The 27,825-nt window shown below is 53.1% G+C and overlaps 1 protein-coding gene across 1 annotated transcript in view; it reads right to left on the bottom strand.

Annotated features, from left to right (window-relative positions):
- Arhgef17 (Rho guanine nucleotide exchange factor 17) overlaps positions 1 to 27,825 on the bottom strand; it is a 62,184-nt gene that overhangs the window by 22,830 nt on the left and 11,529 nt on the right. The window contains exon 2 of the mRNA XM_004641928.2: positions 1,953 to 2,030. Coding sequence (XP_004641985.1) covers positions 1,953 to 2,030 — 78 coding nt within the window. The remainder of the gene's footprint in view (positions 1 to 1,952; positions 2,031 to 27,825) is intronic.

Here is a 27,825-nt window from a genome sequence, read left to right on the forward strand (position 1 = left end):
GCGGTCCCTGTGCTTTGCTAAGTTTGTTCTAAGTAGGTGCTTTAGACCATTGAGCCATCTCTCCAGCCCTATATTTCAATAATTTCTAAGCGCAGTGATCAGTACCCTCATGCCAAGTGACTTCCATTGTGGTGGCATCAAGGCCACTATCCAGCTCTAGAACTTTTTCATCTTCCCAAGCTGACGATGGACTCAGAGTCGCTCCTCCCGGCCCGCTCCTCCCCAGGCCCTGGCGGCCATCATTCCACCTTCTGTCCCTACGTTTCGCCACTCAGGTAGCTCATGTAGGTGGACTCGTACAGTATTGCCCCGGAGGACGGGCTTATTTCATCTAGCAGCATGTTCTCGAGGCTCACTGCTGCTGCAATCACATCAGCACTGCCCTTCTTTTCCGGCTGAGATACATCAGTTACGTGTTTGTGTTCTCATGAACTTCTCTGTCACCAATTGTCGTCATGAGTGGTTTGTCTAGCTGGTGACTGGGGCCTTTGCCGTGGACTATGAGTTTTAGGAACCAGGCCCTGTCATTCATCTTACTACTGAACTGGAGGCACCGCCCCCCAACATACACCAGAATGCTCTTTAGTACACAGCAAGGCCTCACAGATTTGTGCAGTGAATGCATGACTGAATGACTGACTGATGGAGTACAACAGTTGTTTCCAGGCCTCCACCTTTACCGCCTTTCCTGGGTGGCCTGAGCAAATTCCTCGTCCACTGCTGTAGGCCCCACTTTAGCACTTGTGTCTGGCCTCTGGACTGCCCTCAACCCACATGTCTGAACCTCAACTCACGATTCTCCCTTGTGCCCTACTCTCCCAAGCCAGGAGCCCAGATACAACGCTGGGCTTCCCGTAATGCTCCCCCAAATCCCACCAGTCACCATACATAGCCTGGCCACCTCGCCTCTTAAGAGTCCTGCCCCAGCTCCCTCAGGTTCCTCTGCCTTTGCTTGATCTAGTGGCCCTAGCTCCTCCTCTGCCACCCATCTTCCTAACAGTCACACAGGTTTTATAAAGAATGAAGCAGGCTACACACCTGCACTGCTCAAAACCCTTTCCAGATACCTTAGGGTCGTCCCTGATGAAGTCCAAACCCTTCTCCTGATGCTCAGTGCCCCCACAGTGTAGTCCCTTCTGGTTCCTACAGTGTCACCATAGAATCAACCTGTTATGTTCCATGCCAGGCACATGGACCACTGAATGCACCAGGCCCTCTCCTATGTGGCTCTGCACTGGACACCCTGCTGCTGAAAGGGCAAGTCTTGGCAGAATCCAACACTTCCTCCCAGCATCCTTTGCTGACCCTGTGCTTCTGGAGTGTCCCATGAACACATGAATGTCGCCACCAGGACTAGAGCTCCCAAGGCAGGAGCTCATCTCTCACTCAACCCTTTGCTTTTTGCACTTAGAGCAGGGCTTGTCACAGCAGGTGCCTGATACTCCATTCCAAGGTCAGGCGTGGAGGTGCACACCTGTCATCCGAGCACTCAGGAGGCTGAGGCAAAAGGACTGCTGTGAGTTCAAGACCAGCTGGAGCTACAAAGTGAACTCAAGGCCTGCTTGAACTGTGCATCAAATCACTATCTCAAAATGACAAAAACAAAACCTAAAACAAAAAACTATGTTCTACTCAACGAACACCTTCCTAGTCAACACACAGAACAGAGTGAGGGCAGACCTGAAGGGGTGCACAGCACTGAGCTGGAGTCCAGGGCTTCTGGTGGGATGGAAAAGAACTGGGGACTCCTGGGCTGACGTGGCCTGGCCTGATCCACCTCCATTCTCTCCTGCCTTGGAGGGAGCCTCCTCCCCTCTGGGGCTATGGTATCAAGGCTCTCCACAGAGTGGCAGTGTGTCCCACAGCTCGCTGGACCAAGACATTTGCTCCCACCGATTTGACTGCCCATCAGCTTGGAATGGCTGCTCTCAGGTGCCTGGGTGGGGTCTCACCTGCATCAGGGTGCGCAGAGACTCCACGTATGACTGCTCTGTGTCCAGCAGGGTCATGGTCACGTGCTTCCGCATATCCTATGGGGACAGGAGCAGAAGGTGAGTGCCACTGTCCCTTTGAATCCTGTTACCAGCAGCCACAATGCAGGTTCTCCATTCACATGGCTCCTGCTATTCTTCCAAAGCATCCTGGATGACACTGGGCCAGGCCTTGACTCAGGTGCTCCCCCTGCAGGGGCCCCCAACATTCAAATACAACGATCCCCAGAGTCAGGCTCTCCTTCTCCACTCCACCCCCTTCCCTGCTGCAGCTAAGGACAGACCTGAGACCTCTCATTTACCTCCTGCCTCTCCTATGGGATCTTGAGAAGGACTAAAAAAAAAAAAAAAAATCAATAGACTCTCACATTGCAAAGGAAGATGCCTCCAGGCCACCACTCCAGGTGCCAAATCTGCCAAGTCTGAAAACCCCAGCTCTGGTTCGGTACTGTGGCGACACCCTACATCAGGCGGAGCTCCACACCAGCCTTCAGAGTAGACACTGTCACCCTGCCACAGATGACAACACTGTGGCCCAGAAAGGTGAAGTCATGCTGGAGGTCAGACAGCTGAGCAGTGCCAGGGTTTGACCACTGTCAGACCAGGGTGAACCCCAATTCTCTTTTAAATGGTTGCTGAGGGGCCGGGGAGATGGCTCAGTGGAATAAGCGCTTCCCTGGCAAGCGCAAGGGCCTGAGTTCAATCCCTGGTTCCACCCAAAAATAAATAAATAAATAAATAAAATAAAATAAAATAAAAAAATAAAAGGTTGCTAAGCCCTCCAATGGCCAGGCACTGTCCTACACAATTTATGAGGGATGATGAAAATATAATATGGTGAATGTTGAAATTTCTAAAAATTACAGTAATATTAATACTCAAAATATTCCCTCTCACTTTGAGTACACTTACTCCATCATTCTTGCCACTTTCTGAGGCAGTGCTGGAGGTCATCTTTCCTGAGTATCTTTACAAGGAGTGATAAAAAATAAGAATGCTAGGAGTCACGAGATAGCTCAGCGGACTAAGCACCTGCTTTGGCAAGTGCAGGAGATGCGGCGATGGCCCCAATCCCAGGATACGCTGAGCCAGCAACTGAGTCTGGGCCGTGGTTGCGCATGCCTGTAATCCCAGCGCAGAGGCGGCTGAGAGCTGGAGAATCACTACAAGTCGAAGCTGCATAGTGAGACCCTGTACCAAATACATCGCTGCTGCTGAGTGCCATGCAACGCAAAGACAGACTCATGAAAACATGATGGTGCGTCCTCATCCACCTTATTCACCGGAGCTGGTGCTGTGAGACTTCTAGCTCTTCCCCAAAGTCAAAATGACCGTAAAAGTAAACATTTTATTCAATGCAGGACATTAAGGCAGCCCCAACTGCAAAACTAAAGACACAGAGGAGGACTTTCAGAACTGCTTCAGAAAGTGGCAAGAACTACGGGATAAGTGCGTTCACACTGAAGCAGAGAGTTTTGACCTGAATTCATGGCAACGTGTCTGGATTTAAAAAAACCTAAATTGGTCATGCTTTCTGACCATATGATTTTTCTTTCTGTTACCTAACCTTCCTGATCATCCTGTGAAGCAGAGGGCTTTCTCCTCGTTTTAAGGACTGGAAAAGAAGACGTAGCTACCGACACCTCCAACCCCAGGACACAGGTTAGACAGAGTCCCCACGAGATGGCTCAGCTCCCTGCACCCAGGCCCCACAGGAGACTGGGTTTCCACTCCTCCAGGAGAGCCCTGTGCTGCGAAGGCTTTGCAGGAAGCCAGCTGGAGAATGCGGTCAGGTGCTCCGCCAGCCCACTGAGCGCCTTTCTCCCTCAGTTAAACATATCTCAGGACCACCTCCCACTGACCCAGGGGAGTCAAGGACTCAGGGCTCAGGCTGAGTGTTCTACCATGAGGCACACTCAGAAACATGGGCTCCCACGCCAGAAACTCTGGCTGTGAGGTAAGTGACATTCCCTGAGGCTACCCCCTCCTGCCAGCTCTGATGTCCTCACCAGGTGCTGCCACACGGTACCCAACTGCCATCTCTCCTCTAGTGTCTGAGGCCACAGCTTCCAGCAGGAGTTGGTATGAGATGGCACACAGTAGGGAGGGGCTGCCAAGAAAAAGCCTAGATGCCACCCCCACTCTCTGTCCCCAGGACACCTCTACATCTCCCAGACACTGCCTCATTTTAGCCTCAGACTTCAGTTCCACGACAGAGGTGCTGTCATCTTCCCTGCAGAGAGTAGTCAAGTCAGAGAGGTGACAAGGCTAGCACAAGGTCAGTCGGTGACTGACAGAGCCAAGACCAGTCTCCTCAGTCACATCACGCTGAGTCTTAGGGTCCCAGTACCCCAAGTTTTCACCCAGACTGAGTAGGCAAAAGAGCCCTAGCTCTGCCCTCCCTGGCCGTGCGACCTTGGCAATCACCGAACTACTCTGTTTCCATGTTGTCCTCTAGGAAATGGAATTAATCATTCCATGTCCTTGTTCCCAGGGCTGTAAAATCATAGCAGCAAGAGCAGGGCACTGCCCAGTGTCAACACACAGCGGCCATCACTGTCCACTTTCATCTGCCTCAGGAGGCCACGACGAGTACTTTCGGACAGCAGGACAGCCAGGCTGGGAGCTGGGCCGCTCAGCCACTCCCCCGCCAAACCTCTCCTGGCCAGGCCCAGCCCAGTGGGTACAATGAGGGTCATGGTCAGAGAGGCTTCCTGAGAGACAGGGTTGGCACTGGGACTATGGAGGGGGAGGGAGCCGGGGAGGCTGACGCTGCAATGCCTGCCTTTCCCAGCCTCCTCCCTGCTGCAAAGCACACCGGGTTGTCACTCAACTGTCAGGTGAAGACACAGAAAGCAAGGCCATCTCTGTCACAACATGAGCCCCCTTCTTTCTGCACGTGCCCAGACACAGGAGTAGTGGATGGGATGGAAGAGACTGCAGGAGCAGAAGGACAACGCAGCTGTCAACCAGATCAGCAGGCCCACCTGTTCTGGGCGGGACAACGCTTAGGCCCAGCGTCCCTCCAGAGCCCCTCCCCCCTCAGCAGCCCAACCCTAGGTCACTACATGAGGCCCTGAGGTGGGAACAAGGGGGTAGTGCAGGGGGAAGAGGGAGGGAGGCCTCTCTCAGTGTGACCAGGGCCACCCAACCAAAAGACAGTGCCAATGTGCACAGCGTGAACGCAGAGTGGAGGACGGCAGAGGTACACAACACTGCCCAGCACCAGGAGATGACAGTGATGCCGCCTCCACTGGGTGGGATGAGTGGAACAATCAGAGTCCAGGCCCAACAAGACATGCAGAAGCAAAGCAACAGCCGGAGGCCTACCCTCCCCCACTGGATGCAAACCAGGATGGGGGACAGGACACCACAGTTCCCCCCTAGAATTATTTCTGAAGTTCAGAAGGTCTATCAGGGAGAGGAAGGCAAGGGGCAGACAAAGCTAGCACTCGCCAGCACGTGCCCGCCCCCCAGGTCAGCTACAAGGCTCAGAAACCCTACACACAGTCCTGCCGCCTGTCTGTGGCTCCAGCAGATCTCTGACAACAAATCTGCTTCTATCCTGACCCACTCCACAAGCTGTCACCAGGCCTTGACCTCAGCACCCTGCCAACCACATCACCCCCTGCCAAGGGTCCCCACCCTCAACTTCCCAGGGCTCATGCAGATCACAGGGCCCCCAGTTCAGAGGCCAGGGTGCTGGGGCCCTGATGGGAGTTCTCAGCCCTGTGTGCCATCATGTCTGTCCATGCTGGCCTCCCTGAGTGTCCCGAGTCCTAGGCCAGGGCCCACGTCCTGCTTGTCTTCCTCCTCCTCGTACCTGGGCCTCCCCGTGGTCCTCAGAGTCAGCGCCGCTGCCCTCGGCGGGCTCCCCGGAGGCGGCGGCCGGGCCCAGCTCGCGCATGTCTTCCAGCGCGATGGTGAACTGGGCCAGGGTCTTCACCATCTGCAGCATACGGCCGGCCCGCCGCTGGGGCGGGATCGCCTAGGCGGCGGAGGTGGGGTGGGGGACAGTTCGGTGCGGGGGCGGGACACCCTCCCACCCTTGCTTCTTGGTGGACTCGGCCCCACCGTGGTGGCGGAGTCAGTGCCAGCGTCGCTGCAAGCGCGGCGGCAAAGCAGCCGGCGGTGGCGCTGTGGCCTCCTCCGCGCTGGGAGTGGGCCCGCCCGGCGAGCCCAGCGCCCGCGCCGCTGGGGGAGGGGTCCCGCCCTTGGAGCCTTGCAGCGCCACCCCCTAGCACCGCCCGCTCGGGCCGCCGGACCTCACCTCGTTCGCCAGCCTCTCCCCGCCCCCCCCCCAGGGCACCCGCTAACCAAGGCAAATACGAGCCCGGACAGGCACTTTCCATCCACACCGGTCCCCCACCTGAGCACACAGTGAACCCAATTCACAGCGTGGAGGACACACACACGCAGGGGCACACGCATCCCTATACAAAGGAGACTCGTGTGCGCCACCATCCCCATGTGCCAGCTGGGTCAGTCCAATGTGCCCACGGCGACACACTGCAGGCCCACACAGATCTGGACCCTGACCCACAAACCTGACCCTGGCTGCACACTGGCACCTGCTTCTTTGCTCCCTTATCCATGCAGGGTAGAAACGCGCACCCATGGAGGTCGAGGTGTGATGGAGGGGGAGACCACCAGGGGACCACCTGGAGTCATCCTTACCCCATCACTTGGCCAGCCCAACCAGCTTGGCCTGTGTCCTGCATTTGTGCCTAAGGTCCCCGGCCCTTCACTGGGGAGGGGGCTCTGGCACTTACATTCCTCCTCACTCTGCTAGCTTGTGCGCCCCAATATCTTCACGCAGGACCCATTTCCTCAAATCCCAGGGCCAGTCCAGAACCTATCCCATACACGCTCAGGCACGGTTGGGGTAGGATGGGGCACGAGCTCGTTTTGCAGTAGCTTCCCGCCCTCTGCACCCGAGGGGATTCTGATGCATCTTGCAGCTGGGCCTTGGCCTTGGCTAACCTGACCTTCACCTGGCCCCCAGGTGACTCTTCCCAAACCTGCTTTTGCCTGGGTGTCCTTTGCAGAGAACCAGAACAGAGCAAGGCCCATCTGTCCACACTGTTACGATTTACATCTAGAATGTCCCTCTCTTAGTTGGGGCTTTTGGAAGGTACCTGGCTTATTCCAGGCACCATATGCATCAGACTGATTCATCAGTGTATCCTCAGTGTGCTGTTGGGAGGCAGGACCTGGCCGGAAGGGGTGTGTCACTAGAGCGCCTGTGGAGGATGTACCAGCCCCCCCTGCACCCCCTTTCCCCTCTGCTTTCTGGCTGCCTTGAGGCGAGTGGCTTTCCTCCACCACACCCATCCACCATGATGTTTCTGCCCTGGAGCTGGCAGAGTACCGACTCAATCACTGTGAGTCAAAATAAGCCTCGCCTCCTTTAGGTTGTGAGCATCAGGTATTGTGTCCAGTGACAGAAGAGTAGTATAATATGTGCCTCTTACCTTGAAACGCCCTTGCCACTTCTTTTTAACATCTAGAAACAAACCAGGTATGCCTCCTCTACCTCGGGCCTTAGCTCTCTCTGATGTTCACATTAACACTTGCTCTGTGCTCTCAGGGTTTCAGATTTTTGTTTTTTTCCTCAATCAGGTATCACAGTTTGTAATCAAACATTTGAGCAACAACTGGGAGACTGATGCTCATATCCTCCCATGAGACTGGGCTCCCTCAAGGAAGGGTCCATGTCCTTTGCGGGCCAGGGCACTATCCCATGCCTCCAGTAACTCTTCCTCCTTTAGCTCCCCCAACCAGGCAGTTACCAGCTGGCTGAGAAGCAAATGGACACATGCAGATTTCCTGGCAGGTTCCCTGGCATGCCCACTGGCAGGACCAAAGCCCTCCTTCTGGCCCCTGAAGCCTCCTGTCCTCCTCTACCCACTCCTCACCCTCATTCAGCTCTCAACTAGGCAGTTCCTGTCCCCACTCTCTTCCAAGGGAATTATTCCTGTTCTCCTTCTGAAAGGGCAGGCCATGTCCCAGGCAGCACCGGCCTCCTCAGATCCCAGAACATCCAACATGAGAATGTTTACCCTACATGCAACAGTCAATTTCCAAAAAGCCAAAAAGGAAAAGAAGAACAGAGATTTCCAAGACAGTAGCAAGATGAGAGCCAGTGTGACCTCCTTAAGGCAGCCGGTCCTAGGGCAATGAGCACAGCATAGATGGGGATGTGGGGTGGTAGCCATTGGTGACACCCAATAGGTGCTCGGTGTGTGTGGCGTAACGGAATGAACCATCTGCATGTGAGCTCATCTTCTCCCTTGGGTCACTCTCAAGGTCACGCTCGTTTGCAGAGTGGAATGAGCATACTCTGCACGAAGCCCCATTTGGTGCCGCTCTAGCAGTGGTTGTGGGAATACAGACCCACAAGTCTTGGCACCTCAAGAAGCCCACCCCCTTCCATGAATCTGAAACCCAGCCAGTGCCTTTAACCAGCCCTCCGTGTAATTCTAATGCACAGTAGCAGAGCCTACAAGGCCCGAAGCCTGTCCCGACAGCCACCACATCCCGTCAAGCCTTGCCAAGCCTTCTCTGCTTCTGGGTGGCAGAAGCAAAGGAACTTGCTCTACGAACCCCCAAGCCTTCCTCTGTCATGAATTTGAACCCAGAAATGCAGGGAGGGATTCTGCCTTCACCCCTCCCAAGGCAGGGCTGGCAGGATTCCCTGTGGGCAGTGGATTCCTGCTTCTTTCTTCTTCGGTAGGGTTGCAGGTGAAGGGTCTGGAGCAGCCAGACTGACTGAGCAGGGGATGGGCAGGGGATGTCCTGTGTCCTGGACAGATACCCAGGTCCCACAGGTAACCCCACTGGTGCATCTGTGGCCTGAAGGCCCCAACCTGGCCCACGTGGAGATCACTTGGATACTACATCCACCGTGCCTTCCTGACACCTCTGCTAACCTGACTCTCTCAAGCCACCTGACCTCCAGCCTCATTTTCTTCCAGCTAGCTGGGAGGCAGTGTGGAGCTTGGGGCTGGTAGATAGATGGATCCACTCCCTCCATGACTGGTGTAACTCAGAGCCCAGCAAGAAGGACTCTACTTTGCTGGCTTCCAGGAACTCCCAGACCACAAACAGGGGCTCAGCAGAGGGAGACACCTCTGCCTGGGAAAAAGCCTCAGGGAGGACTTCCCGGAGGAGGTGGGGTTTGACCATGGTCCAGAGGCCTAGAGATCTAGAAGCATGTGGGTGCCAGAAAGTAGAATTCACTGGAGGCCCCAGCCCCAGAAGAGGGCCTCGCCTGGTGCCATAGGCACTGCCTGCTGCTAACCGCTACATCAAGGATGGCTAATTAGATCCACGCCTGTTGCCATGGTAACCGGGGGAGCCTGGTGCAGCAGGGAAATGAAAGGAAGCTAAGAGAAGCAACAGCAGCACACAGTGGCTGAGTCAGGGTCTCCAGGGATTGCCCCACAACATTGAGAGCAGCACCAGAGCCCTTCAGCATGAGATCAGCTGGGCTGGGGAGGAGGGCACCCCCTGGAAGTATGAATCTATTGTTCCTCTGAGGTCCCATCTGGGTGCTGATTTCATTTTCCTTTATGGGGGCCTGCAGTTGTCTAGAGTGAGCCTGGCTCAGAAAAATTTTTCTAAGTGTACAAGGTGGTCGATGAAGGCCTACAGGCCTCCTCCCTGTACCTACACTCACCCACAGACACCCTCTTTCCCTCACCAATATGCCCCCACCCGCTCCTTGTCCAGGAAAGGCAAAGGACAGATGGCAAGAGGGCTCTGCCCCTCTAGACTGCCACCCCACTCCAGGAAGAGGTTCAGGACCCCAGCTCTTTGGGACTACTTTTCTGCCAGTGGCTGGGGAACCCCTAATTCTTCCTACCTGTACCCTCCTGCTGACAATGTCTCCATCTCTGAGGAATCTTTGTACCTGGCTTACCTGCTTCCAGACACACTGTCCACCCTAAGCCCCACCAAGACCTGCATCTAGGCACTGGCTACGTGGGGTCCTTCCTGCAGCTACTGCTGGACAAGTTGGGGGACCAAAGAGGATCAAGCTTGGATACATCATGGGCTAATGGTCACGGCAGAGTAGATGAAAGGATAGCACGATGATGAGAGATGAATAAAAATTAAGGGTGGGTGAGGGCTGGCCAGATAGCTCAGTGGACTAAAGCGCCTGCTTAGGCAAAGTGCAGGGATTGGGGTTTGATCCCCAGCTTCACATGCCATGCCGGCCCCACCCTCGGAGTGCGCTGAGCAGGTGACTGAGACTGTGCATTGTGGTGCGTGCCTGTAATCCAATGCTTGGGAGGATGAAAACAGGAGGATGACTACGAGTCCCATCTGTGTAGTAAGACCCAGGGCCGGGGAGATGGCTCAGTGGAATAAGTGCTTCCCTATGTAGTGACACCCTGTACTAATTAAAAAAAATAAATAAGGGTGGGTGAATCAATGACAGGTGAATCAATGAATGGCCACACAGATATAGCTGTGGATGAAGAGCTACTTTAACTTTTATTTAAGTCATTTGTTGATTAGTTCAATAAATATTTATTGAGCATCTACTAGACACCAAGCTCTGTGCCGGAAGAAGAGAGGTCTGTGCCTGCTAAGCACCACGGTCTAGGCAGGAACTGAAAAAGAAGTGACAGTGCGGACAGGTGGTGAAGGAGACCCCAGTCCTGGCAAGTTCTCATCAGGCTCACGCAGGCTGGGTCTCCAGCCCTCCCCACCCGTACTTCTCTATAACTATTTGGCACTGGGCCTCAGAGCTGCCCAAACTGGACCGTGGAGAACCCTACAATCAGAATCCTCGCCATGGTTGATGTTGTCTGACCATCTTCCAGGGTCGGAGGATCTGCCACTGCTCTGTAAGCCCTGGTTTCTCAACCCCTACAGCAGCCCTCTATTCAGGGCTGTTATTATTGTTATTCTCTCATTCTACGCACCAGGAAACTGAGCTTTACCTGCTGGGAAAGGATAGGGTCCAGCTAGCCGCCTCACCCCACGCCTGCTCCCCCAGCAGGCTGGTTACCAGAGCTGCCTTTCCCCAGTCTCTTGTTTCAGGGAGAGTGACACAAACAGGTTCTCCTGATCCAGGAAGGGAAACAAAGTGCTGTGCACAGGGAGCTTAGGATCCAGGGGGAGCCTCTGCCCCGGGAACCCATTCCTGGCTGGTGGCCTGCACTCCTGACCCTACTGACCTCGAGTTGACGTCATCAGGTATGGAATTGGCATTACATCCTCCCAAGGTAAAGGGCCCTCCATTTCACCAATGCCTGCTGCCTCCTCAGGTCCTTAGTTCCTCCACAAGATGAAAGTTTCCCAAAAGGGACAACTTGGTATAGAGACTAAGAGGGAAAGCTCTGGAGCCTCATGGCTGAGACTCAGATCCTGGCTCTGCTACTTACTGGGGGTTTGACCTGGGGCAAAACCCCTCCCTCCTGGGCTCAGTCTCTGGCCTCTTTGGCACCTTTCTGAAGCCTCTCTCCTCTTCACTGGCCTCTTCCCCTTGCCTTTCCAGTTTGTGTCCTCTGCTCTAGGACCTTCCATTCTGGAAAGAGGGGCCCTCAAGCATCTGCAGAGTTCCTAGGCCTCACAGGCTACTGGAAAGGAGATGTCCAAGCCACAGGGCTCCCCCAGGGACTGGCTACTCTGGAGAACATGCTTTGGGAATGGAACCGAAGCAGAACCCTCAGAACCTCCTGTGATGGGGGCACTGACCTGTGTAGGTGGGTTTATGTGTGTGCTTGAGGTGCAACTTAATGATACTCTTTGTGTCCCTTTTGTGGCTCTTCTATGTGGGCGCAACCTCTGTCAGGGGTCATCTGTGGATATATGACTGCACAGAGGTCTGAGGGTGACAGTCCATGTGGTTCTATGACTGAGGTGCAAAATGAAGGGGCCACTTCAATGATGACCAAAAGTTAACTGGGCATGGTGGTACACACCTGTAATCCTAGCACACAGGAAGCTGAGGCAGGAGGATCACTGTGACTTCGAGGCCATCCTGGGCTACATAATGAGCCCAAGGCTAGCCTGAACTACATATCATGGCCCTGTCTCAAAACAACGAAAAGATAACCAAAGTACATTTACTGAGCACTAGGTATGCATTAAGTACATTGCATTTTCATTCATCCCACATAAGTGTGGTAGATAATTTCTTTTTCAAAGATAGCTACCATAATTTGTTCATGCCACATCATGGCGCTGACATTTTTCTCATAAGGAGACGAAATCTGGGGCCCCCAGACCCCCTAGAGACTGGGCAGGTCTCTGTGACTGCCTCTACCATAAGGCATAGCAAAAGTAATGTCATGTGACATCCATTCCACCTCCATCTCTCCACTTGCTCACTCTTGAAGAGACTTTCATGCTGGAAGTCCAGCCACAAGCAGAGGCCATGTGTGATGGCACTGGGGGGTCCTGGCCACGTGTTAGCATCAGGCGCCGATGTCTGAGTGAGGAAACCTTTAAGATTCCCCCCAGCTCAGGCAGCATCTGACCACAGGAGCATGGAGCACTCCGTCACTGAGGGAACAGGCACAAAGAGGGGACAGCCAGGGTTATGTGGACAGTAAGTGGCAGGGCTGCAATAGGAACCAAGGGTTCTTAATGTGCTGAGGGAGAATTGAAGCAAGGGACTATTTCTGCATTAGTGGAACTTCCTCTATTGAGCCAGAAGAGGCGAGCTGGGCCGCCAGCACGAGTGGCACCTGAAACCATCCCTGGTGACCAGAGGAGGCCTGGGTGGCAAGGCAGTCTTATGTGGGGCTCAGGCCTGGCTTCTGGAAGCTGGAGACACCTAGTGCTGCAGGCCTGAGCCCCGCCCGACCTCCAGGTATGAAGCGCATTCCCCATATCCTCAGAGGGGCCTGCCATCTACAGCTAGCTAATGTTTAATGAGGTGCTTCTTCAACGCATTGTCTCAGTCCTCCCACTAGTCCTCTGGTCTATCACCGTCTTACAGACAAGCAAACAAAGGCTGCAAGAAGCGAAGCAATTTCAACTGAGAGGGTGACTATAACTGGTACATCAGAAAGGTTGAGTGATTTCACCAGGGTCAGAGTATAGGTGTGAGAAGGCAAGCAAAGAACCCAAATTTGTGTGTGTGTGTGTGTGTGTGTGTGTGTGTGTGTGGCCTTCTCTTCCTGATAACTGGGACAGAGAAGGAAATAAGAGGAAGTCTCAATGCTTGCCCCACCCTGACTACAAGATCCAGTTCTCAACATGCAGTAGGTGCATGATCCCTATTTATTTATTTGTTTATTTTTGGCGGAACTGGGGATTGAACTCAGGCCCTTGCGCTTGCCAGGCAAACGCTTATTCTACTGAGCCATCCCCCCACCCCTGATCCCTATTTATTGACCGTCTAGCTCTTTTAGTCAACTTGCTCCTCCCTCTGGGGTTCACCTCTCTTTCCATAAGCAAACAGAGGAGGGAGGAAGGTGCAGGTAAACTCTTAAACTCCCCACCAGGCTCCCTGTGGGGGCCAAAGGGTCAGACTTACAGACCACAGTGGACAATCAGCTTGATCTTTCTCCCACATTTCTGGGACAATCAAGCCTGGTTTCAGGGAGGGAGCAGGGACTTCAGACGCCCCAAGGTGGCAGCAGAGGCCCATATGGCAGGGACTATGCAGCATGTGGTTTGAATTTAACTCCCAGTGTTTTTCATGTGGGATTTTTTCCCCTTTCTTTTTTCTCTGTCACCCCGCCCCCTTTAATTTCAAGACGATACAGCTGGACCTTCTGGGCTGAGAAGGAAAATTTCTTAACATCACTGATGATAGCCGGAAGTAGGAGGTGGGGGTGGGGTTTGGTTAGACCCCAACAGATGTGAAAAGCTGGTCAATTCTGCATTTAATTATCTCCTCAGTTTAAGACCCAAGGACTGGAGCCCCGGTCTTACAGGCAGAGAAACTGAAGGCCAGATCTGAGATCCACATCTGAGCGAGGGGCAGGTTGCTTTTGCCTTGGCAATGGGGGCATGGGCATACCACTGGGGAGGGCATGAAATCTTAGGGGGGGTGTCGTCTGCTGAATCTGGTAGTCCTACTTTAGGAAAAGGCACCCCTCCCTTTTGCCCACATCCTGGTGGTCCTCAGCACCTCTGGATGATGAGATGGCCTCCTGGAGCCCTCCCTTCCCAGCCCTACCTACTACTTCATTCAGAATGTCCAAGTACCTTGCTTGGCAAGAGAACACTGAAGGGAACCAGCCTCATACTATCTGGGTCAGCACCACCACCTGTGGCTGTGACTGTCTTTCTCCCCACCTCAGTTTCCTTATTGTGAAAGAGGGGGGCACCTATCACTCAGGAGGTGCTCTGGAAGGAGGGCCCCTCTCTCTCTTCTCCCCAGTTCTCTAGCACACATGGAGGCCAGGGTGAGGGGTCGTGGGAACGGAAGCTTCCAGGGTCTGTTTCCAGTGCTCCTTCCCCTCCCTGCCTGGGACCCAGAGGGAGGGCCTCCATTTTTGTGTGCTGTTGTGAGATGGGGTGTCCTGCCTCTGGGGCGGAAGATGACTCATTAGGCAGTGAGCCAGGCACCCTGGGAAAGGCCAGGCCAGCCTCAGGCCTGAGCCCCAGGGAGCTGCAGGGTAGGAGGAGAGCTGCCTGGGTTGTGGATAAATCCTGGGGGCTCTCAAAGCCGCACCACCACAGAGGCCATCTTCCACACTTACCACAGTGCCAGAAATGCTACTGAGGCCATCAAAGCCTGAGGAGGTAGCCTCCCAGGCAGCCAGGCTGGTCTCTTCTCTGCCTTATACCAGGCTTACCGCCACCTGGGTACCTTGGAGCCCCCTTCCCTGGTCCCTGCTCTTGGTCCTGTTCAAGTCCCATCTAGCATAAAATCCCTGCCTCTTCCGGAAGCCTCTTAGGCACTCTGCCATCCCTACCTCTTCCTCCTCAGTGAATGTCCCCAGTACAGGCCAGGGCAAAGCCAACTATCCTGGGATAGCTCCCCCTGGCCCCCAGTAGCATTCTTCTGATCAACATGCTAGGACCTACAGTGTGCCCGTCCTGCAGGACAAAGTCTGGGCTCCAGGGAGACACACCTCTTTCTTGTCCATGCAGCTGAGAGCCTAGACCACAGCCTGGCCCCAGGAGGCATTCAGCACCCTAGCTACGAATTAGTGGCTGAATGAAGGTAAGTATTACTTGAATGAAGGTAAGTATTACTGCGGTGAATATGCAGAGCACACTTACAAAGTCTTTGTTCAACCCTCTCTCAAAGGAGGGAGGCAGAGAAGGGACCATTCCCATGGGACATACAATGACACTGGCTCAGAGAGGAAGGCGTTTCAGGACTTTAGGGAGGCAGCAGTGAACTGAGCTAGATCCAGGCCTTTGGGGCTCTTGCACGACAGGTTATCCAGAGATGAACAGCCAGGTAGGCTGCCTATGGCCTCACCTGCTCTACCCTCACCCTTTTCTGGGACCCAGGAGACAATGAGAGGGGTGGCAAGTTCTATCTATCAGCTAGTCACTCCAGTCCTGGAACTGGTGACCTTAGCCTAAACCAGAACCTAAGGAAATCCCCTGGGATGATCTTGATACCCAGGGTCAGTACAAGACCTTGCTCCAGATTGTCCAACTCCCCCTCCAGGGGCTGTCACTGGGGCCTGGATCATACTGGCACAAGCAGTCTCTGCCCCAGCTGACCAGGGGCATCTTGGACATCCAGGCCTTACTCTACTTTATCCACAACTAGTGACCAGCCCTAGTGCCTGGACATACAACCCAAGGGAATCTGTAAGTGTGTGTGTGTGTGTGTGTGTGTGTGTGTGTGTGCAAACAGGCCCAAAGTGGACCATACGATTCACAGCTGAAGGCCAACTTGAGCCCGGACAAGGCTTCTCTCTCCTGCGGCCCCAGGACTAAGGTTACTACAAGCAGGAAGCCATCTTGACTACTGAGACCTGCCCCTCCTCTGAGCTTTGGAGCTGCAGCTTTGAACATCAAGGCCGCCCTAGTCTTGCTGTCACATCTACTGTCAGTCAGTGGTACTGCTGGGCATGTACACCTTCCAGTTCATACAATACTAACAGGACCTAATCTCAGAGAGCCTCACTGCAACTCCATGAGGAAGCAGGCTCAGTGGCGAGTCACACCTTGCTCAGGTTCTCAGGAATAAGTAGTGGTGGTCCTGGCTCAAACCTGCCTCTGCCACTGACCAGTTGGAGCTGTGGATAAATCACCTTACCTCACAGAGCCTGAGGACAGAAAGAGAGCAAAAACCTAAAAATAGTAACTTTATCTGTGGCGGGATTCTGCTGGCTGCTTACTAAGCACTTCGCAGGTGTTGATTTAACCTCAAAATATGGTTCTGGGTAGACCTTGTTATTACCCGTTCTACAGAAGGGTGCAGGGCAGCAGGGAGGGAAGGACCTGCTCCAGGTCTCTCAGGCACAGACTCCTGCTCATAGAGAAGCCTGGGCAGCAGAGGAGCCCCATCTATCCACGGCATCAGGAGAAGGGACACCTTTTACCCCAGAGCAACCCTGAGGGCAACCAGGCTTCGAACATCCAACCCAAGAGGGCCCCTTGAGTCACTGTTTTGGTAGTGGTTCTGGTTTGAACCTGTACTAGGCAAGTATTCTACCCCTGAGCTACATCTGCAGCCATTTATTTATTTAGTGGTACTGAAGATTGAAATTAGGGCACTCATACTGAGCTGCCTCGCCAGCTATTTACTTATTTAGAGACAGGGACTTGCTGGGATTACAGGCATGATCTAGTTATGGGGATCTCTGAAATGCTATGGAGAAGGGTTCAGCTGGAAGCATGTAAATCCCATCATCTAAACATCATTTAAAGGTACAAAACATGAGACAGGGAATATACCGGAACATTAACGGTGCCCTTGGACATGACAGTAAAATCAGAGACCACAGAGACCCCTCTCCACTAGATCTGGCTGACTTCCTGGAAGCCTACATCTGTGCCTCAGTTTCTTCATCTATAAAGTGGAGAACACACAGGGCTCATTTAGCATAGTGGCTAGAACAAAGGGAGTGCTCAATAAATACTGGCTGCTGTGAGTAGGATTCATTATTTTAGGAACAAAATGCTAAGAGAATCTTCGAAGACAGGACATCTTAGAGGTTGACAGGACCAGCCCCATCCCAGGGCAGGCAGCCTTGCCAAGCTTTGCTTGCAAACCCCTACGGCTAGGAGTTCGCTTCCTCCAACTGTACTGCAGGAACCCCTCGCACTACAGGCAAGTCCTAACACTTCTGGGTGGTCTCAACATTGCATAGCTGTAACCTCAGGGAAATCTCCCCAACTTTCCATTCTAAAATGCTTTGTGGTCTGTACCTGCTATAGGGTGGTTCCCCAGAAGAGAACTTAGGAGCTTTCTGGGTGACTCTTTTGTCCTGAGTCCAGGTGACCATCTCTGTCCCTTGTGCTCTCTGTGATAACAGAGTAACATTTGCTGGCTGTACTTTGTGCCTTTTCCATTTTCTCCTTTGGAAAACAACCCAGAAACCAGCTGGATCCGACTGCCTCCCCAGCCTGTGACTCTCCAGTCCTCCAGGGGTGGGAGGCCCTCTCTGCTTCCTCCCTGGACAAGGGCCGGTGCGAATCCTGGAGGAGGGGCCTTGTGAGCTGGCTGTTGCCATGGTAACAGCAGCCCTGGAATTTGACCACTGGGGCCCAGGGGTGGGGGTTGGGAGTTGGTATAGGCCATGCTGAGGCAGGAGGAGGGTCCAGAGGGCTAAGAAAGGCAAAATGAGCAAGGTCGGACAAGGGTTCAGGGTCTCTCCGTGGCCTCAGTTTTCTCACCTGTAAAGGGGAAGAGGAAGGTCTCTTTTTGATTTGAATCACTGGTGGAGGCAGCCAGGGTAAGCAAGGTCAGCTCCTCCTCTAATGGACAGGGACCTTAAGGCTCATCCAAAGTCTCAAAGCAAAACCAGGGCAATGGGAAGCCTAGGTCCTAAGGGTGTGGTCTGTCTGCTCTAGTGTTCCTGTATCTCCAGAGTAAAGAACAACAGTCCTGCTCATCATGGGAAGAAATACCCCAAGAATGGTTATAGCTGGTCTGGCCCACAATACTGACAGAACAGATGACATGCCTGCCCGCAGGAACTCCTGGCATGCTTGGATCCAGAAGGCCGACAAAGAACTTGCCCCACCCACCTGCCATGCCAGGCTGCAGTAGGTATTTTTATTTTTATTTTTTTTTATTTTTTATTATTATTTTTTTTAATGTGTGTGGCCAGCTCAGCCCACCAGGGGGCGGGGCTGGCTGGCATGTGGTGCTGGGGGATTGAACTGAGGTCCCTGTGCTTTGCTGAGCTTGTTTTAAGTAGGTGCTTTAGACCACTGAGCCATCTCACCAGCCCCTGCAGTAGGTATTTTTAAATGGATGCCCACCCCTTTCTGCCTCGCGGCCTGTCCCATCCGGAACAGAGTGAATTCTGCTGTCAGCCCTCCATCTACTGCAGCAGCCAAGCCCAAGTGGGTGCTGATCCACAGCCATCCTGTGGGCACCCACCTTGGGGTACCTCCTTCCCACAGGCAGCCCAGAGTGATATCTGAGCCCCTTCCTAACTATGATACTCAAGGCCCAGGGGAGGATGGGACTCGTCCAAAGTCACACAGCGTGGATGAGGAATTATTAGGAATACTGTGCACTGGGATGTGGATAAGTGAGCTCCTTCTCACTCTTCTGCCACTGACTCTCAGCAGCCACAGCCTCTGCTGACCTTCCCACCCACACCAAAAAGATACTACAGTTGTGTCCATCAGCCTAAATACCAGCCCCCCAAGAAAACGAAAGCAGAGTTGGAACCATAACTCACATTACACAGCAGGATAAATTCCAAAGACATCAAAGATTTAAAAGTAAAACAAAACAATAAAACATAAAATACCAGAGGAAAACAAAGGAGAATTGCTTTACAATCTTGGAGTGGGAAAGGCTTCCCAACTATGACTCCACATCCAACAGCCATAAAATAACAGCTTGATAGATTACACTACATAAAAATAAAACCTCCTCCATAGCAAAACTACAGTATAAACAAAGTCAGAAGTCAAGTTGACAAATCAGGATAAGATATTTGCAACTCATAACCCAGACAACGAATGAACCTCCCTAAAAATATTTAAAGGGTTCCTAGAAATAAATAAAACCAAATGCCAAAAATCAATAGAAAAATGGATAAAAGTACTGACCCACTGGAAGAAGGAATCCAGTGTCTCTTGGATACAGGACAGGATGTTCAACCTTGCTCAGTGTAAGTGCAAATTCAAATGCACTGAGATACCATTTCACATGTCCCAGACTGGGAAAATACCCAAAGGTCTGAAGTGCTGAGATTATGGGGAAGCCCCTTTTTCATGCTCGTGGAGATGTACACATCCTTTGTCTCAGCAATTCTCCTAAGAAGTGACCCCCACACAAAATGATGTATATGTGAAAAGTCTGAGCTGGGCATTGTGGTGCAGGCCTAGAGCCCCAGCACTCCGGGAGGTTAAGGCAGGAGGATCACGAGTTTGAGGACAGCCTGGGCAATTTACCAGTTGACTGAGAACCCACTCCAAAGTTAAGTGAATGAATGAATGATGAATGAATGGACCGGGGATATAGCTCAGTAGGAAGGCCCTGGGTTTAATCATTAGTACAAGAAAAAAAAAAAAATCAAGTATTTTCATTGCAGCATTATCTATAAGAGCAAGTCTGTGAGTAACCTAGATGCGCTTTAATACATGGTTCTGTAAAATCTGGCATTCACACAGCTGAAGAACAGGTAGCACAGAAAAGACGGACGCCCTCAAGGTGCTGAAAGGGCGAGGTCTGCGTGGGGTCCTAATGTGTGAAGAGCAAGGGACAGAGCAGTGTGTCCATGTGCTGCCACCTGTGTGGCAGGTGGGGCAGACAGTGCACTGGCTGGTACTTCAGGTAGAGAGCTCCACAGAAACCTAGCACCTGGCCCCCCTGGGCTGGGGCAGGGAGGGAACAAGCAGTGGGCTGGGAGGAATTCTTTCTATCCTTTTTTTTCTTAACCACATGAATAGATTGTCTAATAAAAATAGACTGAGTGGACTGCTTTGGCCTCCAACTCGTCTCAGCTGTGAGCAGCCTCTCTGCCCTTCACTGTTCTTCCCCTCCTAGGTGAGGATCCCTGGGCTCCCCTCATCTCAGGGCATCCCTGCCCCAGCCGGGCTGCGCCCTGGTATCCCTGATTGGAACTGTCCTGCATTCCCAGCCTGCACACAGGATCAGGTCCCAAGGTGGCTCCCACCAAATGCAGACCACAGGGAAGAACAGGGTGCTGCCTTGGGCCCTGGGTGTGCATGGACACACTGGGTTTACTGTCTGCTTTTGGTTTCCTCTTTGGTCCCCTCTTGGACACTGCCAGTCTCAAGGGGGACAGTTCTGCAGGAAGCCCTTCCAGCGCCCCCATGCATGTGGAGAGGGGCCTGGCTCCCGCCAAGATCTGCATGGGGTTTCTTCAGGCCAAATCCCCATGCCACCATAGGCTGAGCCGCCTTCTCTGGACAGATGCCTCCGTCAGGGAACACAGCTCATTCTCCTACCAGACGACTCCCTGCCGTCAGTGATGCCCATCTGCTTCCGCCACCCCTGTAGCCCTTCCTCCTCTGCCAGGAGACACCGCTCTTTTCCCTCTCCCTCCAACTCTCTCTGGGGCTTCCCACTGACCCCCAGCCCAGGCACCAGACATTATCACATTTAATCCTCAGAGCAACTCTGTAATCAGTGCTATCATCATTATCCCCAATTTACAGGTGCATCCCGGAGCCACAGACAGGCTAAGCGGTCACACAGCAAAACTTGAACCTACACCATCTGGCTCCAGTCTGTCTTAACCATTATTACATCCAACTGGCTGGGTACAGGATCAAGTCCAAGCGCTTAGGCTGACTCTTGTCACCCTTGCTGACCAACCAGAGTCAAAATGCCCTACCTATGTTACACTCTGACTGCCTCATGTCCCAGCCAGAGGTTCAGCCTACTGCATTTTCTCTTCTGAGGCCTCTGCATCCTATTTTCATGCCGGGCAACTGCTATTCATCCTCTTTTTTTCAAAGAATGGGGCTGGTGACAAATGGTGGGCCAGTAGGCTGATGCCTGAGGCGGCCAAACTCCACACCCTGGCAGCCTCAGGGCCCAGGCCTCCTCCTGCACATGCTCATGTTCTTTTCACTCTCAATCCTAAGAAAGTCCTTCCTGAGTCTAACTTAAGTCACCTCACCACAGAGAAGCCAGGGTGATTCCTGTACCTCTGGAGAATGTACCACTGAATGCGTGACTACAGGCCAGGAAAGGATACATTTCTGGGAGCACAGCTGGCTGCCAGCACCTACCTCCTTCAAAGGGCTTTATTCTGCTGGGTGGCAGGGCAGGCAGAGTCTCCCATTGCTCTGACAGGTTGTCCTCCTAATCAAGAGGGCTCAGGACAGTTCCAGAGGTCCTGGATGGGGGCATTAGCTGCTCACAGGAGCCCCAACTGCACACGGGGTGCTCCACCAGCCTGCTCCTCTTAAGATGGAGCCCCAGAGTTATCCCTGCCCAGGACACAGTGCTGGTTCCACCTCTGAACCTAAGGCTCCAAAAAGGCCATTCCTGTTTCTCTTCTTTTTGGCAGAATTGGGGATTGAACTCAGGCCCTTGCGCCTACTGAACCATCTCACGCCCCCCAGTTTCTCTTCTTGTATAGGCTCCTCTTTGCCCCCAACAAGCTCTTTCTTTTCTATTTTTTCCCTTCCACTATGGTGGATTGAACCCAGAGACTTTGTGTTGAGCTACATCCCCAGCCTCACGGCCCAGGCCTCCTCCTGCATGTGCTCACTCACGTTCTTTTCACTCTCAATCCTAAGAAAGTCCTTCCTGATTCTAACTTAAGTCACCTCACCACAAAGAAGCCAGGATGATTCCTGCTTCAGGAATTTTATTTTTAAAATTCCAAGATCTGCATGGGGTTTCTTCAGGCCAAATCCCCATGCCACCATAGGCTGAGCCACCTCAGAGCTGAGCCACCTTCTCTGGACAGATTTTATTTTTTTTAATTTATATTTTGAGATAGGGTGTCACTAAACTTCCAAATTGGACCAGGCTGGGCTCGAACTCGTGATCCTGAGTCAGCTTTCCAAAATGCTGGGATTCCAGGAAGTCACCATGTCCAGCTTTCATAGGCCTTTTCTTTTTTTATGTACTTGGTACAGGGTCTATAGGGTCTCACTACATAGATCAGACTCATAATGATTTTCCTGTTCTCAGCCTTCCAAGCGCTGGGATTACAGGCACATGCTACCATGCCTGCCCAGTCTCAATTGCTGTCTCAGCATGCCCCAGGGTTGGGGCCGGCACGGCATGCTGGGGATTGAACCTCAGCTAATGTCCTCTGCCTAAGCAGGCTCTTTAGTCTGCTGAGCTATCTGGCCGACCCTTCATAGGCCTTTTCTGACTGAGTCCTGGCAGCTCCATGGAGGTACACAGGGAAGATGTGGTCTGAGGGGCACATACACACCACCTCCACTTAAAGTCAATCCGGTCAGCCATCTTACAGTTCAGTGTCAAGATGACACCAAAGAAAAAGTTCTACTATTTTTAAAAACCCAGAAATTACTGCCCAGGAGTTAAATCCAGATATTTAGGCCTGGCCTTCAAGATTCCCCAGGGCCTCACACCCTTTTCTTGGCATCCCATGGCCCCCGATTCTCAGATGGGTTCCTTGGGGCTAGGGGTCCTTCTTAATCCTCTATCCCAGTGCTAACCTTGCACCTATAGGCACCAGTGGACCTTGGTGGAACTGAATTTTACAGCTTACCCTGGCTCCTAACTCACCCCTGAAGCTTATGGCCGAGTTAAGCCAGGGCTTTTGAGAAAAGTTAGGAGCGCCCTGCAGTCAGTGCTCAGTCAGTCCACACATGACAGAAAGACCCAGTCCTTAGCTCTCTGGTTCTCCCCGGGGAATCAGGACTTACTGCCAGGAACCAAGTGGGCTGATACCCGCTCCTTCTTTTCTAGTTCTGTTTTTTTTTTTTTTTTTTGGCAGAACCGGGGATTGAACTTAGGCCCCTGCGCTTGCCAGGGAAGCACTTACTCCACTGAGCCATCTCCCACGCCCTCTTTTCTAGTTCTGGGGTCCACCGACCAGCCCAGCCCCTTGTCAGCTGCCTAGGTGCTCTCATCTCCTAGATGGATGATGAATGTTTGTGTTCCTCATCCAGTTGACACCTACTCACTCCAACTTTGTTGATATCAGAGCTTGCTCTAGGAGAGGGCTGAGGAGTTCCAAGCTGGGATCTCATTTCTTTTACCTGCAGAATGTTTTCCTGTGGACATAAGTCTGTGGGGGGATTGAAAAGGAGTAGGAGTGATTGTGTGCATGAGTGTGTACATGCATGTGCTTGCATGTTGTGCGCCTTGGGATCTGCCCATGTTGGGGAGGCTGAGGACTGCAGGCAATGTACCCCACTGTGTGGGAAGTGTTGGTTCCGGTGTGTGTCCGCCCTCTAGCCTGTGGGCTCCCCTGAGGCTCCTCTCTGCCTCTGCAGGCCTGAACACAGGGGCCAACACTTCCCACGGTTCAGAACTGACCACACAGAAGGTAGCCTGAGGCCCAAGTGAGGGGGCCACAGAGCTGCCTGGGGACGCCTGGGACAGGGCTCAGGGTGAGGGGCCCAGAGGGAGACAGGGAAGGAGGCCGAGAATAAGGGAGTTGGCAGGGCTGGCTGCGGGTCTGGGCTTCTCTGGGCTCTTTGTCCAAATATGGAAGGTTTTTTGGTCTCCATTTGAGTCACGCCGGCCATGGCCCAAGAGATCTGCTTTCCAGATACTGCAGGTGGGACTGCGCCAGCACTGCTGGGCCTGACCCCCCTTCTCCTGCCCTAGCCCATCTCAGCACCTTCCCAACCTCGTGGGCCAGAGCTCTTTTCACCGGCAGGGAGTCCAGTTCCACCTCAGATATTCTGCAACACTAAGAGAAGAGCCCCTGGGGCCAGGAAGGCAGTGAACCCTCTTCCTTCTGCTGACCTCCTGTCACTTCCCTAGGGTCGCTCATCCAATACAACAGTCGTTCAACTCACTCATTAATTACTGTGCAACAACTTCGTGCTAGTGTCTAGTGCTAGGACCATGGACCGTGAATCCTGTGAGGCCACCATGTGTCCTCTTGTGTCCAACTTGATGATGAACACCAGGAACCTGAGTGACAGTCATGAGTGATGGATCCAGACCAACTGGTTGACCTCCATCTCTGCCACTCACTGAACTTTCCAAACCCATACGAACTTCTTCTCAGAACTGTGGCTCACATGGGTGACAGGATCTCCCAGTAAGGTTGTAGTAAGGCTTAAGTGAGTTAACACATGCAATGTGCTCAAACCTGTGCCCAGGCCCTGAAAGCCTTTAGGAGCTTCGGTGTCATTCGTTATGACAATCCACCTCTTGACCTGTACACCTCAGAAGGCTCTCCCTCAGCTTCCTCCCTGATCTCTCTGCATTAGGCAAAATTCACACCACCAGCCTTGGAGTGAGGTTAACTTGGTTCAAATACCACCTTTCTACTAAGCTCAGAGACCTGAGTTAGGCACCTGAACCTCTCCGGGCCTCAGTGTATGGTTTCTGCCCTGCCCACATTGGTACTAACTTGTGATAGAATCCTTTGCCCATGTGCCAGGCTCCATCTGCCTGGCCCCCAGGGCAGAGCCAATGTGGGACTGGTATAGGTAGAAGGGGGGGGGCACAGAGAATCCCCTGGGCAGAGTGGCCCCTGGGCAGGGCTCAGTTATCCTTTTCTTCCATCTCCCACAGTATTTATTTAATAAATATATCAAAGCTCCATTGAGTACCTGTGACAGGATTTGACATGGGTGGGGACACCTGTCCAGAAACAAGCACTGGGTCTTAGACAGACCTTGGGGCTCCACTCAAATGTCCACACCCAGAGACTTTGATGTGGGTTCCCATTAACCAGAGTGGAAATGTGGATCCTGGGGTAGGGGCAGTTCCTGACACCTGGGCTGGGAAGCAGGGAAACAGCCCCACACAGACCTCTTAAAAGAGGGCTGCTCCTGGCCAGAAGCCTCTATAGAGGGAGGCAAGGATGCAGCGCGTCAGAAGAGACTCAGGGCACATGACCCAGAAAGGAGAGCAGGGCCAAGGACAGAGGAGGAGAAAGAAGAAAGCAAGGAGCCCCCAGAGAAGAAGGTCTGGTGTGAGTGAGAACAAAGAATTAGGTGCTCAGAGGACAGAGGAGACACTGGCCCAGGTGATGAGGTGGGGCAAGTAGGGATCAGTGCCACCCTGCCACCTTCTCTTCCTCCTCCTCCTCTTCCCACCCCCCTTCTCTGTCTGCTCCTCCTCCTTCTCCAGCCTTGGGGCCAGGCCCCAGACTATTTTTAGTTGGAGCTGAATTTAGCCATTCCCTCGGAAATTCCTTACCCGCCCCAGGCAACGCCCTGCTGGCCTTCAGGAGAAGCCTGGCAGTGACTGGCCCAGCAAAGGGGTGAGGAGAGGCCCCAGCACAACGAAGAGCCTGAAGGGTTCTTGGGCACCTAATGGATAAATTGAGGCTCAGAGCAGTTCCCCAATCGAAGTTGCTCCTCTCTACAGCCCTTGCCCAGCTCCTCTTCAAGAAGGCCTCCAGGGCCACAAGGCCACAGCACAGCCTGGTCCCCAGTGTCCAGGAAACAACTGTCTCTGGAGTTCTTCACCTCAGGACCCATCGTGGGCATGGTAAGCAAGGCTGCCTGGAGTCATCCATCCCAGCTCCCAAGCACCCGTGTATCCGGGAGCCACATCTAGAACTCCACTTCACTGGTGGGGAAAGCAAGGCAGAGGAACTTGCCAAGTTAGTGCCAGCAAGGCAGCATGGCCTGACTTCCCTCCCTCCAGTGCTCCCTGTATCAGGCCTCTCACAGAAGGTTCACTGAGGATGGGGCGTAGAGGTTGGCTGTTTCCTGGGTTCCCTGTGAGGCAAGGCCCACTGGGCATCTGCTTCCCTGAGCTCTACCTCTCAGCCCCTGTCTCCTGGTCTGACTGTCCATCAAGTAGAAGAGGCCTTCTAACAGGTGAATCAGCTCCTCATCCTCCATGACTGCCCATTCCATTCAACTCAACCTGGAGGCCTTCAGCCTGGTTCCTGCACACAGCCCCTGTCCGTGTGCTCTGGCCAAACCAAGACCCCCTGTCCTCCTAGCGTTTGACACATTCAGCGGCTTCCCTTTGCTGCCCTGGCTCAAAACACTCCCTCAGGTAACTAGTGAACCAGGCCAGTTCTCTGAAAAATTCTCAGTAGCCTCCTCTAAACAGCAGCCCAAGTGTGGGGCTGGAGCAACCATGAGGAGCAGAACACAGATTTCAGGGCCCGGCCTAGTGCTGCAGTCTCGACAAGCTTTCCCTTGGCTGGGTCTCGGCTATCTCATCTGAATAATGCAGAGGTGAGAGGAGGTTAGAGTATGTAGCTGGTGTCTAAGGGTCGGTCTAGGTGGACCATCCTGGCATTCAAGGCCCTGGTCTGCCTCTTCCTTCTCCTGCCCTCCAGCCTGACAAGAAGTTTGAAACTCACTGCCAGGCCAAGCCAGGAGACAGGGAGAGACTGATGGGGCTGAAGAGAAACAAGGAGCAAGACCTCAGCGACACAGGCAACAGGAAAGATGGAGCTGGCAAGGTTCTGAAGGGGGGAGGGGTCCCTTCCCATCCTTCCACCCCTTTCCTTTCACATCTGCTCCTTAACCTCCAGTGCCCTGTCCTGGGAAAGCACTGAATGTTTGTCCAGGGGGTGAGGAGTGGGGTCTCAGCAGTCCCAGGAGGCCGGCTGTGGGGCTGGCTGGCGGCCAAGAGTACAGCCTCCTTCCCTCCTACTCTGAAGTGCTGCAAGAAGCAGGGCCTGCTCACCCTCTGGGAACCAATAAACAGGAAACAGACACCAGCCTTGCACTGCCCCTCAGCCGAACCCCCAACACAGCCCCCACAGCTCTACCTCTGGCCCAGGACCTGCCTCACCTCACCTCTCCCCAGCCTCAAGATCTCAGGACAAAGGGCACCAGAATGGAGAAAGTAGTGATCTCAAAATCATGAGCAAAATCAAGCAAAGGAGTCCAGACTCTTGGAAAAGAATTCAGAATCCTTTTTTTGAAACCACAGGATGCCATACAGAGACAATCTCAAAAACGCACACTATGTGACCACATATCTGGGCACTCTCTAGGCTCAGGGTCCTGGGCTGAAAATGCCATAAGAATGATCCTTTCACCAGGGAGATTGCTCACTGGCATAAGCGCCTGCCTGGCAAGCACAAAGTTCTGAGTTCAATCCCCAGTAGCAAAAAAAAAGAAAGAAAGAAAAAAATCCCTTTGCTCTTCTAATAACTTCATGTCTCCATTTTACAGAGCAGGAAACTGATGCTCAATGACGTATTATTTATCAGCTTGCAAGGGAGCCAATTTTGGCCTGACAGGCACACAGACGCTCCAACTCTGCTGCAGAGGGGCTCTAAGCCCAGCATAGGAAGCAGAGGGTCTGAGCCTCATCTGCCTGGCCTGGGGCTCTGCCTTCACTCCGTCCTGCCTCCTGGCTGGGTGCAGACATCCTACACAAGTCCTGGGTTGGAGCTGGTGGTAGCATCAGTAGAGGGAGAACTGGAGAAGGAAGAGCGCCCTGTCACTTGGTCCCTCCCTCTCCTCCCCATTCCCAAAGGCCCTGGCCACTGGGATACAAGTCCTACCCAGGTATAGCCAGGACCCCAACTGCACTTCTGTTTCAAAGCTGGAAGAGGGTGAGATTCTTAACATCTCATGAGGTGAGGAATTAATAATTTCTTGAATACTTCATATGTGTCAAGGCCCTTCTGACATGATTTTTTTT

Source organism: Octodon degus, unplaced genomic scaffold (genome assembly GCF_000260255.1).
Source record: "Octodon degus isolate 3935 unplaced genomic scaffold, OctDeg1.0 scaffold00146, whole genome shotgun sequence".
Classification (NCBI taxonomy): domain Eukaryota; kingdom Metazoa; phylum Chordata; class Mammalia; order Rodentia; family Octodontidae; genus Octodon; species Octodon degus.